This window comes from Lampetra fluviatilis, chromosome 57 (genome assembly GCF_964198595.1).
Source record: "Lampetra fluviatilis chromosome 57, kcLamFluv1.1, whole genome shotgun sequence".
NCBI lineage: Eukaryota > Metazoa > Chordata > Hyperoartia > Petromyzontiformes > Petromyzontidae > Lampetra > Lampetra fluviatilis.
In genome coordinates this window covers 4,313,298-4,331,135 of record NC_136331.1, presented here as the reverse complement: position 1 = coordinate 4,331,135, position 17,838 = coordinate 4,313,298, and the positions used below count along the sequence as shown (strand labels likewise).

At 56.7% G+C, this 17,838-nt stretch overlaps 1 protein-coding gene across 1 annotated transcript in view; it reads left to right on the top strand.

The window, feature by feature from the left end:
- The window catches only part of LOC144950267 (mitochondrial amidoxime reducing component 2-like), a 36,657-nt gene extending 20,710 nt beyond the window's left edge, over window positions 1-15,947 (top strand). Inside the window, exons 3-8 of the mRNA XM_078880337.1 lie at window positions 7,014-7,202; window positions 7,621-7,804; window positions 8,962-9,105; window positions 9,895-9,956; window positions 13,403-13,474; window positions 14,724-15,947. Coding sequence (XP_078736463.1) covers window positions 7,014-7,202; window positions 7,621-7,804; window positions 8,962-9,105; window positions 9,895-9,956; window positions 13,403-13,474; window positions 14,724-14,850 — 778 coding nt within the window. The 3' untranslated portion in view covers window positions 14,851-15,947. The remainder of the gene's footprint in view (window positions 1-7,013; window positions 7,203-7,620; window positions 7,805-8,961; window positions 9,106-9,894; window positions 9,957-13,402; window positions 13,475-14,723) is intronic.
- Window positions 15,948-17,838: the final 1,891 nt, after the last annotated feature.

The following is a 17,838-nucleotide window of genomic DNA, read 5'->3' as shown; positions in this document are numbered from 1 at the left end:
ACACCAACAAAAAGATAATAACGTAAACACGCTCACAGCACAAAACAAGGGGGGTCAAAAGGGGATGCACTGTACTCACACCAACTCGAGTGGTACAGTGTTAACACGGATGTGTTCACTTGGAACCACACCAGACAAAGGGACAAAAAATTTAATCAAAAAAATCACAACACTCAAAAATAGTTTGAGGAACAAAGGAACTCAAAATCGAAATGAAAATAAAGAAAAGCGTAATTATGAAATCAACTATCAAATTAAATTGGGGGATGTGCGGAGAACAAAGGCACCAATACACTGCAGAGAGCACAGTCACGCCCTGAAGAGTGAAAACAACAGAAAAGAACAAAGGAAGAAAAATAAGAAGTCTAAATAAACAAACAACTGATCACAAATGTGTATAAAGCAAGACACTTACTGTTGGTGAAAATAAATCCCAATAAAAGGTGAAGAAAATAAAGTTGTAAAGACTGTGTCAGCAAGTCTCGATGTGAAGACAGGGTGTCAGCAAGTCTCGATGTGAAGACAGGGTGTCAGCAAGTCTCGATGTGAAGACAGGGTGTCAGCAAGTCTCGATGTGAAGACAAGGCGCCAGCAAGTCTGGAGGATCTTGGTTGGGAAATTCCCCAGAGTGTCCAAAATAGACAACTTGGGGAAATTCCCCCAGAGAATCCACGAGGATAAAAGCAGGGCAAGAAGGGATGTTCGGGGCTGTCGAGAGGGACTTGGGCCATCATCACTGTCTTCACGTCGTCACTGTTTGCTCAGTCATATGATCTCCACGTCGGCATTATCTCATGACGACATGGTCCTAAGCTACATTACGTGCAATAAAAGAAACCTCTACAGCTCGAGTCCGGAGTGGTTACAACTGGTGTCAGGAGTGGAAAGAATAAAATGTTAAGATACAGCAGAAAAAAAACCCACTGGAAGCAACTTCAGACGAAAGGAGAGGAAGATGAAGAAGCCTCCCTCCAAGCAACCCCGGGAACAGGGATCCCGGTCAAAGAAACCCTGGAACGATCAGCAATGGCAGGATGAAGACGGAGTCGGATGGCCGGCAGCTGCAGCCGTTAACCACGGAGGGGTGGCATGAGGTTGCAGGACGGCTCGACCTGCTCCTTACAGCCGTCGCGCAGCTCTCACTGCAGCTGGCCACGACGGCGGCGAGCAGGGGCACCGCGGAGAGCACAGAATGGGACACGACGGAAGAGCCTGCGCGATCGCCAGCCACCACGCTTGCTGCGGTGGAGCCAGTGCGATCATCGCCCACATGCTGCCACGACCGCGGCATAAGCGACGCAGGAAACGGCCGCCATTATGGCCGCAACGCAGCAAACGGCTAACATTTTGGCCGCGACACGGGAAACGGCAGCCATTTTTCCGCGACTGATGCGACGCGGCAACCGGCCGCCATTGCTCCCGCAGTCGACGCGACGTGGCAACCGATCGCCATGGCAACAGCGTCCCGGGGAGCGACCGAGCCGGCTCTGAGAATGCAAGAGAAAGCATCAGATCAGCCGCGACGGCTGCCCCCCGTCAAAGAATTTGTCGCTACCGGCGGGGACTGGGCCGCTTTTACTCGCCGTTTTGGTGCGGCCTATCAGTCAATAGAGCTGACAGAGGAGGTCTCTGCGGATCCTGCCAATGGTCCTCGACGACGACGCTCTTGCGGCATTCCGAGCCGTTCCAGTCAAGTCGAGGGCCACACTTCAACGGGCCTACGGGGAGATGGCGGCCGTCTTTGAGCCACTATCCAACACGCGGCAGAAGTTCCTAGCAACGGAGGCGGGGGAGGCTGAAACGCCCCTCGCCTACCACAGCGCTTTGATGGCGCTTGGGCAGGCGGCCTATCCACGTATGGATCAGGCCGCACTGGACTCGCAGCAGAGACCTGCCATCACCTGCTTCAGATGTGGTCAGCCTGGACTCATCGCCCGAGGATGCCGGAGCGACGCCCGATCAACTGCGACGTCGCCTACATCCAACCTTCCGCCGACGTCCACTCCACAGCCCCAGCAGGCAAGTCGTGACACACTAGACACCCGGCCCGAACCACATCACGCATCTTCGTCACAGAGTTTGAACGTCATTTACATCCCACATCCCTTAACCATCGACGAGGTACAGCAAGTTCCCACTCTAGGCGGCTGGCCACATTCGAGCACCCAATGGAGGAAGTTGGCTTACCAGGATGTGGCGGCGTCGGCCGGCACATCGGCAGCAGGCTGGCTACATCGAGGGGATGGAACTACGCGTGTTAATAGACACGGGGGCATCGGCCACTCTCATATCACGAGTAATTTTTAACACGTTGCCATCAGGGAGCCGTTGCGTTACGCCAGTAAGAAATGGGCGTATTGCGGCTAACGGAGGGAGCATGGGAATCATGGGCCAGGTAGAAGCTCGTGTAAAATTTGGGGAATTGGAAATTTCGGGACCTGTATTGATTTCCAAAGCACTGGCAGTACCGTGTCTCTTGGGCACTGATTTTCTGAGTAAAATGCCCCTAAAAATTCTGACAGATTTAGGATGTATCGAAATGCCATCAGGACAGCGATTATTTTTTATGAACTCCCCGGCTAAAAGTTAGGTTGCGAACGGTTCCATTGTGGCCTTGATAAAGAATTCGATAGAGATTCTGCCAAGCACGCAAATGTTAGTCCCTCTACAATACCGCAACCGCCTTAAATTGACTGACCCTGAGGCGGGAGTGCTTCTCACTCCTTCAAACACAGCGACCCAGGGGCTTACGCTGGTGGGTGCGCAGACGCTTTTACGAAATGTAGGAGACTGGTGGTGGTCCCGGCGGGTACGGTTCTGGCTCGCGCGACGGCTGCAGGTTGCGAGGCTGCTCAGTCCGCAGGGGGGGACATCATAGGCACAGTGGATGAAAAGACCGAGGTAAATGAGAAATGGGCAGAAGAATTGTGCGGGGAAAACCAAAATCTATCCGAGGCACAACACAATGATTTGCGGTCATTGCTAGAACAATTTTCTGACATTTTTAACAAGAGCAAATTCGACATTGGTCGTACCTCGCTGCTACAGCATCACATTGATACTGGTGATGCTGCTCCTAGTCAACAGAACTCATATCGGCTGAGTCCTGCCGAAAAGGAAAATAGACAGCTGGCAGTAGAGGAAATGTTGGTGGCGGATATAATCTCACCATCAACAAGCCCCTGGGGAGCACCGGTGGTATTGGTTAAAAGCAGGACGGAAATCTGAGATTTTGCGTAGATTTCCGAAAATGTAACAAAGTCTCGGTGAAAAATTCGTATCCGCTTCCGCGGATGGACGACTCCCTTGATGCATTATCGGGCGCCCGTTTTTTTTCCACACTGGATTTTCTTTCGGGGTTCTGGCAGCTGCCCTTGAATGAATCGTCAAAACCAAAAACTGTATTTAGAACACCTCAAGGGCTGTACCATTTCAATTGTCTTCCCATGAGATTACATTCGGCACTGGCCACATTTCAGAGGCTCATGGAGTTAGTCCTAGCAGGACTGCAATGGGATTTGTGCCTCGTTTATTTGGACGATGTGATTGTATTCCATCGCACGTTCGAGGAGCACTTGCAATGGTTGCGAGCGGTATTCTCGTTTGGCTAATCTAAAATTTTAACCTGCAAAATGTAATCTCTTACAAACCTCGGTATGTTATTTGGGCCACATTGTTAGCGCTTCTGGCATAGCTACAGATCCAGACAAAACGGCATGTGTACGCGACTGGCCAACCCCCAACACGGTCGGGGAGGTGCGCAGTTTCGTTGGATTTGCCTCCTACTATCGCCGGTTTGTTCCACAGTTCGCGACAGTTGCAAAACCCTTACACGCCCTGATGGCCAAAAACCATAGGTTTCAATGGCGGGGAGGAGGAGGAGGAGGCTGCATTTGTTAAGCTGCAAAGTCGCCTTGCTAATGCGCCCCCTCGATTATCCAGATTTCTCCCTGCCGTTTATTTTGGACACGGATGCCAGTAACGTAGGCATAGGGGCTGTTCTCTCTCAAGTTAAAGGCGTGGTTGAGAAGGTTATTGCTTACGGAAGTCAGGTCCTCACACCAGCGGAACAGCGCTATTGTGTCACCCACCAATAACTTTTGGCCATGGTCCACTTCACCCAACAGTATAGGCCCGTACCTATATGGCAGGGAGTTCGTTATTCATACTGACCATGCAGCCCTGCAGTACTCCCTACGAGTGGACCAGCCTTCGGGTCAGCTCTCGCGCTGGCTAGAGATACTGCAAGAGTATTTCTTCCGCATGGTCTATCGAAAGGGCTTGAGGCACTGCGACGCGGATGCATTATCTCGGTTGCCTCCGGGAGAACGGTGTGCATGTGCGTTGGGTGCGGGACGCTGTAGACCTCTTGCAGCTGGCTTGCCAAAGGTCGTGGCTGCGCTGGGTGAGACAGAACCAGCCGGGGTGGTTCCACCCACGGATAACACTTTGGGGCTCACGCTGCTGGAATGGGGGTAACTCCAAATCGAGGACAGCTCTCTGTTAACTTTGCGACGCCACGCTGAAGCAAATCGCCACAACCCCCACCTTTAAGGGAGTCTCACGAGTTGTGCTCCAAGAAGGGTTGTTGATGAGATGGGACGAGGTCTCACAACATCAGTGCCTAGTGGTCCCCACTTCCCTGCCGGGAAAACTAACTCAAGCGGAATACGAAATTAAGCTGTTGCACCTCGACCGCCAGAAAATACTCCTAACCTTACAATGGGATTTTTATTGGCCGGGGATATCAAATGATGTCCACCATATTGTGGCAGGTTGCACGGACTGTGTGCACCGAAAGCCCCCAATGAAAAAATCTCAGCCCCCGTCACAATCCATCACCAGGTCTCGAATCAATGAAATGGTGGCACTAGACATCCTGGGACCATTTCCGTGTACACAAAAGGAAAGCAAGTTTCTATTGGCGATTGGTTGAGCTAGAATATTTTACCCGCTGGCCTACGGCTTGGCCGCTGCCTGACCAAACAGCCGCATCCATCGCAGAGGCAATTCCTCCACGGTTACGTTTTAGACAAGCGTGCCCCTGAGCAGCTTCTCACTGACCAGGGGCGACAAACTGCTGCGCGAAGTGTGTGAGGCACTTTGGTAGGAAAAAGATTAAAACATCACCATACCATCCTCAAACGGATGGGATGGTGGAACGCTTGCACAGAACTATAACATCTATGCTCTGCCAAGTGGTAAATGAGGCACAAACAGATTGGGACTTGCATGTTCCGGGAGTTCTCGCAGCATATCGAAGGGCCTCACACGCCTCTGGGATTTTCCCCATTTTTTATAATGTATGGCTGGGAAAATGAGCCAACCATAGAAACTCAATTGGGTACGGCCTCAGGGAAGAAGAAGAAAAAGAAAACATCAATTTCCGGGCCACTGCACGTTACGCTGAGTCGTGTGTCAGAGGAGCACGAGGCAGCCAGAGAAAATACCGCCAGAGCGCAAGCCACTAATGAAAAGAACACAGGGCGACGGGAACGCGTGCTTCCATGGGCGGTCGGGGACAAGGGGAAGGTTGCATTGCCGACAGGTACCGCCGGGTACGTCCCCTAAGTTGCACCGCCCATGGCAAGGTCCAGTGGAGGTCATAGAGGTGAAACGGCCGCAGTGTGTACTAAAACAGACTGGGCGTCGCCGCTGGTTTATTCACCCGTCACGTCTCAAACATCCACACCCAGACAGCTCATCCCCATGTTCTTTACGGCCGATGTCTGGTGTGTCTGACGTGCCGGGGCGCTCGGCTACGGAAACTGCACGCCGCAGGAAAGTTCATGTGCCGCCCACAGTTTCCACGCCTCTCAAGCCCGGGGTGTCCCAAGAATCCGTCACATGCAAGGGACCTGACTCGGGAGCCCGCTCGAATTCGTCAAGGGAGGCCGAGGATTGGCCCATGGGCCCACCCCCTCCCCCCAAGGCGGTTGAGCGAACCCTTAACGCCCGGGACGGCACAAGATTACAGAAAAGACAAGGGACCGGCATTGAGAACCCGCCCAAAGTGCGCAAGGATGCGCTAGTAGGCCCAAAACAAACCCAGGGACATTCAAGATCCCCTCCCTTGAGTTGCGTGCAGATGGTTTGTTGTTAAATGGGTTATTGTTGTTGTTACTGGATGAGTGGAGTCACACTAATCACCCCTTAAAATAGCCTGTGGAACTCGCGATCGTCACACGTCAGATTACAAAGTTCCTCACTGTAACACACGGTTCCACTAAAAATGGTTAGTAGCCGAGACTGCTAAGTTTTTTAAGAGGGGGGGGGGGGGTGATGTAAAGACTGTCAGCAAGTCTCGATGTGAAGACGGTGTCAGCGAGGCTGGATGCGAAAACAAGGTGCCAGCAAGTCTGGAGGATCTTGGTTGGGAAATTCCCCAGAGGTCCTTGGTTGCAAAATTCCCCATTGTCCAAAATAGACAGCCTGGGGAAATTCCCCTAGAGAATCCATGAGGATAAAAGCAGGGCAAGAAGGGATGTTCGGGGCTGTCGAGAGGGACTCGGGCCGTCGTCGCTGTCTTCACATCGTCGCTGTCTTCACGTCACCGCTGTCTTCACGTCGTCACTGTCTGCTCGGTCATTCGATCTCCACGTCGGCATTATCTCATGACGACGTGGTCCGAAGCTACATCACGTGCAATAAAATAAACCTCTACAGCTCGAGTCCGGAGTCGACACAGAGGTAAGGTGAGAAGCTCTGCTTGAAAAACACGTCTCTCTCTCCCCTCCCTCTCCTGTCTCTCTCCCCTCCCCTCCCGCCTCTCTCTCCCCTCCCTCTCATGCCTCTCTCCCCTCCCTCTCCCCTCCCGCCTCTCTCTCCCCTCCCTCTCCTGCCTCTCTCCCCTCCCTCTCCCCTCCCGCCTCTCTCTCCCCTCCCGCCTCTCTCTCCCCTCCCTCTCCTGCCTCTCTCCCCTCCCTCTCCCCTCCCGCCTCTCCCCTCCCGCCTCTCTCTCCCCTTCCATGTCCCGTCCCCGCTCTCCCCCGCGTCGGTCCGTGCCACCCCAGGCACTGGCTCGTGGTGACGGAGGAGAGCGGCGCCCAGGTGACGGCTCGCCAGGAGCCGCGCCTCGTGCTGGTCGAGGTCTCGTGGGACTCCGCCGCCGCCGGCCTCCTGCGCTTCACCGCGCCCGGCGTCGCCGCCGCCCTGGCCGTGCCCATCTCGCTGCCGCCCACCAACCCCGTCCGCACGTGCAGGTCCCGCGCTCGCTCTCCGGGGGGCTCTGCGGGAGGATCGACCGCTGGGGGGGGGCGGCGCGATGTGGCGTGACGCGACGTGACGTGACGTGGCATGTCGTCACGTGACTTGGCGTGACGTGACGTGACGTGGCATGTCATCACGTGTCGTATCGTGGCTTGATGTGTCTAGGCGTGACGTGACATGTCCGTAGCGTGTCGTGTCGTCACGCGACTTGGCGTGACGTGACGTGTAGTGATGTGGCGTGTCGTGACATGTCCGTGACGTGATGTGACTTGGCGTGACGTGTCGTGTCGTCACGTGACTTGGCGTGACATGTCCCTGACGTGATGTGACGTGTCGAGACGTGGCGTGTCATCACGTGACTTGACGTGACGTGTCGTCACGTGACTAGACGTGACGTGTCGTGGCGTGCAGGGTGTTTGGCATGGACGTGCCAGGCCGTGACTGTGGCGACGAGGCTGCGGCCTGGTTCACGGCGTTCCTGGCGAGCGCCGTCCCCCTCCGCCTCGTCCACTTTGAGGACGGCATGGAGCCCCGGCAGCTGCTCCGGATGTCCGCACCGTGCATCCCCCTCATCGCCCACACCCCCGCCGACAAGGTCCCTCTCCTCCTGGGGTTTGCTCGGCGTCGGTTGTCAGTTGACCGTTAGGCCGCTAGTTTTCCTTTTTAAATCCTTTATATTAAGTTCGCTTGCTTGCTTGCGCGCTTACGACCGTGCAAATCTTTCGGTCGTTTTTTAACCCACTTCCCGTGATCCAATCGAGCTGACATTTTGCACACAGACTCGTTGTGCGTGACAATTTATTTTCGTGAAAAAATTTTTTCCAAAATTTTACACTTTTTAGGAAAACATAAATTATATTTAATTACCAATTGCTTAATGGTGGCAGGCAATCATCTGACCCATAGGTGGCAGCCATCTCAAGCCAGAGGACGAGAGGACTCTAGCCGCCACGCATATAAAGGATTTATAGTGAAAAACTTTGTTTTTACGGGTTAATTTTTTCACCGTGATGACGACGGCAAAAACGACATCAACAACAAGGTAGAGTCTCGTTTGTGTGAGTGACCAAACGTAAGAAAATAAAATCGATTGCAGCAATGAAGCAAATGGAAATCGGAACGGACACAAACGCCGCGGATATCGCGTGGGGGAACTGTAAATGTAATACGGACACGGTTAGCTCTGTGTGTATATGTACGTGTGTGTACGTGTGAATGTGTACGTGTGAATGCGTACTGTGTGAGTCTGTGTGTGTACGTTGAACTTCTTTCGCACTGTACGTAGCTACACTCGCCCATCCTCCGATTAGCGCGGTTGGGTACGTACGGTGCTAAAGAAGTTCAACGTACACACATAGACTCACAGTCACTCACCCACTCACAGTCACTTATACAGTCACTCACCCACTCACATAGTCACTCACCCACTCACACAGTCACTCACCCACTCACACAGTCACTCACCCACTCACACAGCCACTCACCCACTCACACAGTCACTCACCCACTCACACAGTCATTCACCCACTCACACAGTCACTCACCCACACACTCACCCACACACTCACACAGTCACTCACCCACTCACGCAGTCACCCACACACTCACATAGTCACTCACCCACTCGCATAGTCACTCACCTACTCACACAATCATTCACCCACTCACACAGTCACCCACACACTCACCTAGTCACTCACCCACACACTCACCCACTCCCCCCGCCTTCTCACTCCCCGCCCCCCCCCCCAGGTGGCCTACTCAGACTACAGCCCCTACATGCTGATGACCGAGGCGTCGATGGAAGACCTCCACGCCAAGCTGGAGAAAAAAAATGTCTCCCTTCGCAACTTCCGGCCCAACATCGTCGTGAGCGATTGTGCGGCGTTCGACGAGGTGACCATCGTCGCGCCCTGCACGTAACCCCCCCCCCACCCCACCCCTCCAGAAGTTCAACGTTCCGCCCACACGAGCAGAACGTGAATGTCGTGTCGTAGTGTCGTAGTATCGTCATGTCGTAGTGTGAACGTGTTGTAGTATCGACGTGTCGACGTTGTGTTGTCGTGTCGTCATGTCAACGTGTTGTAGTGTCGTAGTATCGTCATGTCGTAGTGTGAACGTGTCGTAGTATCGTCATGTCAACGTGTCGTAGTATCGACGTTTTGTCGACGTGTTCTCGACGTGTCGTAGTGTCGTCGTGTTGTTGTGTCGTCATGTCGTAGTGTCGTCATGTCGTAGTGTCAACGTGTCGTAGTATCGACATGTTGACGTTGTGTTGACGTGTCGTGTCGTCATGTCAACGTGTCGTAGTGTCGACGTTTTCTTGTCGTGTCGTAGTGTCGACGTGTCGTCGTGTTGTCGTGTCGACGTTGTGTTGACGCGTCGTGTGGTCATGTCAACGTGTTGTTATGTTGACGTGTCGTCGTGTTGTTGTGTTGACGTGTCGTGTCGTAGTGTCGTCGTGCTGACGTCGTGTCGACGTGTTGTGTTGTCGTGTCGTCGTTGTGTTGATGTGTCGACGTGTTGACGTCGTGTTGACGTCATGTTGACGTGTTGCGGTGTCGTCGTGTTGTTGTGTTGACGTGTCATTGTGTTGACGTTGTGTTGACGTGTCATTGTGTTGACGTTGTGTTGATGTGTTGACGTTGTGTTGACGTTCGTGTCGCGGTGTCGTCGTGCGTGCAGGACTCATGGGAGCGGCTGGAGATCGGCACGGTGCGGCTGAGGAAGCTGAAGCGATGCGACCGGTACGGTACACTCCCTGTCACCACCCCCACGGTACACTCCCTGTCACGATCCCCACGGTACACTCCCTGTCACCACCCCCACGGTACACTCCCCGCCTCGACCCCCACGGTACACTCCCCGCCTCGACCCCCACGGTACACTCCCAGTCACCACCCCCACGGTACACTCCCTGCCACCACCCCCACGGTACACTCCCTGTCACGACCCCCACGGTACACTCTCTGTCACGACCCCCACGGTACACTCCCTGCCACCACCCCCACGGTACACTCACTGCCTCGACCCCCACGGTACACTCCCCGCCTCGACCCCCACGGTACACTCCCTGCCTCGACCCCCACGGTACACTCCCTGTCACGACCCCCACGGTACACTCCCTGTCACCACCCCCACGGTACACTCCCTGCCTCGACCCCCACGGTACACTCCCTGTCACCACCCCAACGGTACACTCCCTGTCACCACCCCCACGGTACACTCCCTGCCTCGACCCCCACGGTACACTCCCTGTCACCACCCCCACGGTACACTCCCTGTCACCACCCCCACGGTACACTCCCTGCCTCGACCCCCACGGTACACTCCCTGTCACGACCCCCACGGTACACTCCCTGTCACCACCCCAACGGTACACTCCCTGCCTCGACCCCCACGGTACACTCCCTGTCACCACCCCAACGGTACACTCCCTGCCTCGACCCCCACGGTACACTCCCTGTCACCACCCCCACGGTACACTCCCTGTCACCACCCCCACGGTACACTCCCTGCCTCGACCCCCACGGTACACTCCCTGTCACCACCCACGGTACACTCCCTGTCACGACCCCCACGGTACACTCCCTGCCTCGACCCCCACGGTACACTCCCTGTCACCACCCCCACGGTACACTCCCTGCCTCGACCCCCACGGTACACTCCCTGCCACCACCCCCACGGTACACTCCCTACCACGACCCCCACGGTACACTCCCTGCCACGACCCCCACGGTACATTCCCTGTCACCACCCCCACGGTACACTCCCTGTCACCACCCCCACGGTACACTCCCTGTCACCACCCTCACGGTACACTCCCTGTCACCACCCCCACGGTACACTCCCTGCCACCACCCCCACGGTACACTCCCTGTCACCACCCCCACGGTACACTCCCTGTCACCACCCCCACGGTACACTCCCTGCCTTGACCCCCACGGTACACTCACTGCCTCGACCCCCACGGTACACTCACTGCCTCGACCCCCACTGTACACTCCCTGTCACCACCCCCACGGTACACTCCCTGTCACCACCCCCACGGTACACTCCCTGCCTTGACCTCCACGGTACACTCACTGCCTCGACCCCCACGGTACACTCCCTGTCACCACCCCCACGGTACACTCCCTGTCACCACCCCCACGGTACACTCCCTGCCTTGACCCCCACGGTACACTCACTGCCTCGACCCCCACGGTACACTCACTGCCTCGACCCCCACGGTACACTCCCTGTCACCACCCCCACGGTACACTCCCTGTCACCACCCCCACGGTACACTCCCTGTCACCACCCCCACGGTACACTCCCTGCCTTGACCTCCACGGTACACTCCCTGTCACCACCCCCACGGTACACTCCCTGTCACCACCCCCATGGTACACTCCCTGCCACCACCCCCACGGTACACTCCCTGCCACCACCCCCACGGTACACTCCCTGCCACCACCCCCACGGTACACTCCCTGCCACCACCCCCACGGTACACTCCCTGTCACCACCCCCACGGTACACTCCCTGTCACCACCCCCATGGTACACTCCCTGCCACCACCCCCACGGTACACTCCCTGCCACCACCCCCACGGTACACTCCCTGACACCACCCCCACGTTACACTCCCTGCCACCACCCCCACGGTACACTCCCTGTCACCACCCCCACGGTACACTCCCTGCCACCACCCCCACGGTACACTCCCTGTCACCACCCCCACGGTACACTCCCTGCCACCACCCCCACGGTACACTCCCTGCCACCACCCCCACGGTACACTCCCTGACACCACCCCCACGGTACACTCCCTGCCACCACCCCCACGGTACACTCCCTGTCACCACCCCACGGTACACTCCCTGCCTTGACCCCCACGGTACACTCCCTGTCACCACCCCCACGGTACACTCCCTGTCACCACCCCCACGGTACACTCCCTGCCACCACCCCCACGGTACACTCCCTGCCACCACCCCCACGGTACACTCCCTGTCACCACCCCACGGTACACTCCCTGCCTTGACCCCCACGGTACACTCCCTGTCACCACCCCCACGGTACACTCCCTGTCACCACCCCCACGGTACACTCCCTGCCTTGACCCCCACGGTACACTCCCTGACACCACCCCCACGGTACACTCACTGCCTCGACCCCCACGGTACACTCCCTGTCACCACCCCCACGGTACACTCCCTGTCACCACCCCCACGGTACACTCCCTGCCTTGACCCCCACGGTACACTCCCTGCCTTGACCCCCACGGTACACTCCCTGCCTTGACCCCCACGGTACACTCCCTGCCTTGACCCCTACGGTACACTCACTGCCTCGACCCCCACGGTACACTCCCTGTCACCACCCCCACGGTACACTCCCTGTCACCACCCCCACGGTACACTCCCTGCCTTGACCCCCACGGTACACTCACTGCCTCGACCCCCACGGTACACTCCCTGTCACCACCCCCACGGTACACTCCCTGTCACCACCCCCACGGTACACTCCCTGTCACCACCCCCACGGTACACTCCCTGTCACCACCCCCACGGTACACTCCCTGTTACCACCCCCACGGTACACTCCCTGCCTCGACCCCCACGGTACACATCCACGCTGTCTCAGAGCGGTTTCTGATGGAGTCTCCCCTATGAAGAGGAGGTGGTGGTGGTGAGTGTGAGTGTGGAGCTGGTGGTGAGGGTGGGTGGGTGAGTGAGTGAGGTGGTGGTGGTGAGTGAGTAGGAGATGGCGGTGGTGAGTGTGAGTGAGTGAGGATCTGGTGGTGAGTGTGAGTGAGTGAGCTGGTGGTGAGTGAGTGAGTGAGGTGGTGGTAGTGAGTGTGAGTGAGTAGGAGCTGGTGGTGAGTGTGAGTGAGTGAGGAGGTGGTGGTGAGTGAGTGAGTAGGATAGGAGCTGGTGGTGTGTGAGTGAGTGAGGAGCTGGTGGTGAGTGTGGGTGAGTGAGTGAGGAGGTGGTGGTGAGTGAGTGAGGAGGTGGTGGTGAGGGTGATTGAGTGAGGAGCTAGTGGTGAGTGTGGGTGAGTGAGTGAGGAGCTGCTGGTGGTGAGTGAGTGGGTGAGGAGCTGGTGGTGAGTGAGTGAGCTGGTGGTGAGTGAGCTGGTGGTGAGTGAGTGAGCTGGTGGTGAGTGTGAGTGAGTAGGAGCTGGTGGTGAGTGTTTATCTTCGGCAGGTGTGTGCTCACCACTGTCGACCCGGACACGGGAGTCAAGGACGGCAAGGAGCCACTTGAGACTCTGCGCAGGTACAATCTCAGCCGCCTTTCCTGCCTCGAGTGACATCGTATCGTGCTATTCAAAACTTATAAAAACTGTTATACTAATAGGGGGTTTTCCCCTTTTTTCTGGCAACAAAACTCACACCTTTTGCAAGGAATCATGCTTACATTAACCACAATACTTGCAGTCAAATGCAAACAAAAAACAATACTCTGATAATTGATGCGTTGTCTTTGAAACTGATTGGTCCACACCAGAGACAGCTTTCTTTAGAGCCTAGTCTCATATGGTGTTCGACCAGATGACGCCAAAAGGCGCACAGTTCAAAGGCAACGCACTACCAGAGTAATGAGAGCTCGGGGTGAGCAGCTACATCATGGAGACCTCCTTTGCCAGTACCAGAATATACTAATAGGGTTTTTCCCCTTTTTTTTGCATAAATTATCAGAGTATTGTTTTTTTTGTTTGCATTTGACTGCGCAAGTATTGTGGTTAATGTAAGCATGATTCCTTGCAAAAGGTGTCGGTTTTGTTGCCAGAAAAAAGGGGAACAACCCTATTAGCATATTTTGGTACTGGCAAAGGAGGTCCCATGATTATAAAACTGTTGTTTTAAATATCGACTCAAAGCTTTCGTGACTGCAGGAATTCACATTCTTTGGTTCTTTCGGTAAAGTCGCGTAGATAGGTTCAAAGAAAATACCATCGACGTCACTCGTTCACGGAGTTATTTGGCCGCTGTAAACGTCCCCGGGATGACGACGAGGAGCCGTGCCAGTCTTCCCCTAGGTCGGCTCGGCCTCAAACGAGCGCCTGCCGCGATGTGTAAACGTTGCCGTTGGTAGGGAGACAAGAGGCGGCCGGGCGCGTGTGGTGTGGCGCTGTCCACCCGCCGCCTCGTGCGCTGTGCCAACGACATCGTAACGTCGTCATAACGTCGTGGCAACGACGTCATGGCAACAACGTCGCAATGACGTCATGGCAACAAGGTCGCAATGACGTCATGGCAACAACGTCGCAATGACGTCGTCGCAACGACGTCATGGCAACGTCGTCATGGCAACAACGTCATGGCAACGACATCGTCGCAACGGCGACGTCATCTCGCTACTCCATAGACCCCCGGATTGGCGGCCCGGCACGCGTTGTGTGACCTGTTCACAGAATGCCTGGAGACGATTTTTGTTTATTTTCCCCGCGCCAACCTCGTCACCGGCCGTAGGCGCCGAGAGTTCCCGCGGAGGCCGTACCACGTGGGGGTCTTTGTCTTTGCAGCTACCGTCTGTGCGAGCCCACGGAGAAGCACGTGTGGGGCACGGCGCCCTTCTTCGGGGTGAACTTCACCATCGAGCGCCTGGGCGTGATGCACGTGGGGGACCCGGTGTTCCGTGTGCTCCGCTAGGAGCCGCAGCGCCGCCACGGCACCACCACGGCACCACCACCGCGCCACGGCACCACAACACCACGGCACCACCACCGCACCATGGCACCACAACACCACAGCACCATGGCACCACAACACCACAGCACCACCACCGCACCATGGCACCACAACACTACAGCACCACGGCACCACCACAGCACCACGGCACCACCACAGCACCACCGCACCATGGCACAACAGCACCACCACGGCACCACGGCATCACCACGGCACCACGGCACCACCACGGCACCACGGCACCACAGCACCACCACCGCGCCACGGCACTGCCTCGGCACCACAACACCGCACCACCACCGCACCATGGCACCACAACACCACAGCACCATGGCACCACAACACCACAGCACCACCACCGCACCATGGCACCACAACACCACAGCACCATGGCACCACAACACCACAGCACCACCACCGCACCATGGCACCACAACACTACAGCACCACGGCACCACCACAGCACCACGGCACCACCACAGCACCACCGCACCATGGCACAACAGCACCACCACGGCACCACGGCACCACGGCATCACCACGGCACCACGGCACCACAGCACCACCACCGCGCCACGGCACTGCCTCGGCACCACAACACCGCACCACCACGGCACCACCATGGCACCACCACCGCACCATGGCACCACAACACCACAGCACCACGTGCTCTCTACAGGCGGCACACGGGAAGATGGCGCACGGGTTAGCCCCACCGTCCCCGAGGTCGTTGTCATCATCGCCATCATCATCGTCATCATTGCCATCATCGCCGTCATCATCGCCGTCATCATCGCCATCATCGCCATCGTCATCATCATCGCCATTATCATCATCATCATCGTCATCATCGCCATCATCATCATCGTCATCATCATCATCATCATCGTCATCATCGCCATCATCATCATCGTCATCATCGCCATCATCACCGTCGTCGTGAGGGTGGCGCTCGAGCCAGGCCGGCGTGCAACTGCGGCGCGGGAGCAGACTCCAAGCAAAGCCGTAGGACCCCCAAGCAGCTCAAGGGGCGGAGCGGGGGGGGGGGGGTGATCGTCAGGTGAAGTAATTAATTCGCGAGCGATCGGTGGTGGGGGGAGGGGGGGGTTGCGGAGTATAAAACACCAGCGGGGGATTTGTACCCGGAGAGACGCGGAGGGAGCGGCGGCCCCCCAGGGCATCGCGGCTCGCGTGGCCGGGCGGGGGGTCCCTTGAGCATACTTCACCACGCCGGTCAACTTGACGGCACGCTGCGCCGAGACGCTGCGCCGCGACCACTCAGCCCTCCCCATCTCCGTTTGCCGTGTGACCATATTTAGACGAAATGTAATCGGCAAATTGTAACTCGAATGTAATCGGCATTAATTTTCAATGTTTTTCGTTTAATAATCATCTAACATTAGCGTCGAATACGCAGGATGATCTGTTTATAGATACCCCACTAAAACGATATTAAACGATCTGCAAGTACTCCCTGTATCTGTCCGTCTTTTTTTACACATCCCATCAGCCACACGGCCTTCTAAAGATGTTGACTCCCTCGCCTGGTATACGGGAGGTCGTGGGTTCGATCCTGACCCTTGACGCCTGCTGCTGTATATTTGGAGTTTGCGTGTCTCTCTCTCTCTCATCATCACGGTGGCTAGGAGATGTTAACCACCTCGCCTGGTATACAGGAGGTCGTGGGTTCGATCCCGACCCTGACGCCTGCTGCTGTATATTTTGAGTTTGCGTGTCTCTCTCTCCAAACACTCTCAACGCGTGATGTTGATTCTAAATGTGGAGTGAAAAGCCGGAGGACCCAGAGACAAAATCCACGCGACCACGGGGAGAGAGATACGCAAACTCCAAATATACAGCAGGCGTCAGGGTCGGGATCGAACCCCACGACCTCTTGTATACCGGGCGAGGTAGTTAACATCTCATAGCCAACGTAACTCCGTTAGGTTCACTGCCTGAGCGCGCGTATGATGTGATGCAAGAGGATGTGGAGCTGAGTGGACTTGCCGATGACCGGTACCAGCGGTGTCAACATCGGCCTCTGTGGAGGAGGCTCGTGAAGGACGCTACTGGGCAGTTGGAGGCAGTCGCCTTCCAGCAACAACGGAGGGCGGAGGAGCGACGCTCACAACAACGAGCGGAGCGCCGGGTGGCTAAAGCACAGCAAGTTGGCACAGTAGGGGGCACAGGTGGTGTATCAGCCAGTCGTCTCAGTCATCTCAGTCGACCCGTGGCACCTGCTGGGTCTGCCCCGTGACCTGCCAGCGGGCGTTCGACACTTCACGTGGCCTCAACGTGCACCTAGCCTGGCACAAGCACCATGGTGAAGTCACCGCCACTTTGTGGCGAATCGCAGTTGTTGTTCGTAGTGTAGTGGTTAGCGCTACGAGCCTGGCGACCCGAGTTCGATTCCCGCTCCATGACCAACACCAGTGACGATTATCTAAACCGGTCGTGGGCCTCCCCTAGGTCGACTCGTCCTCAAACGAGAAGCTGGGTGCGCGATGCGTGTAAACGCGACGACCCACTCGTAGGGAGACAAAGGCGTGCTGACCACCCACCCCCGTCGCGTGCCGTGCCGGCCTTCGTAGGCGCTGCAAACTACTTGCCAGCAGCACTTTGCCCCAAGTCTCTGTTACAGGCTGCACGGGGGGTGCGGTGGTGGTGGTGGCGGTGGTTGCGCTGTGGCGGCGGTGGCGGCGGTGGTGGTGGTGGCGGCAGTGCCGGCTGTGGCGGTGGCGGTGGTGGTGGTGGCGGTGGTTGCGCTGTGGCGGTGGTGGCGGTGGTTGGGCTGTGGCGGTGGTGGTGGCGATGGTGGCGATGGTGGTGGTGGTGGCGGTGGTTGGGCTGTGGCGGTGGTGGTGGTGGCGGCGGTAGAGCGATCTAGGGGCCCGCCAAACGATACCCACGCTTCACTCGCGTGAAACCAAAGGAGGCCGTCCGTCGCTG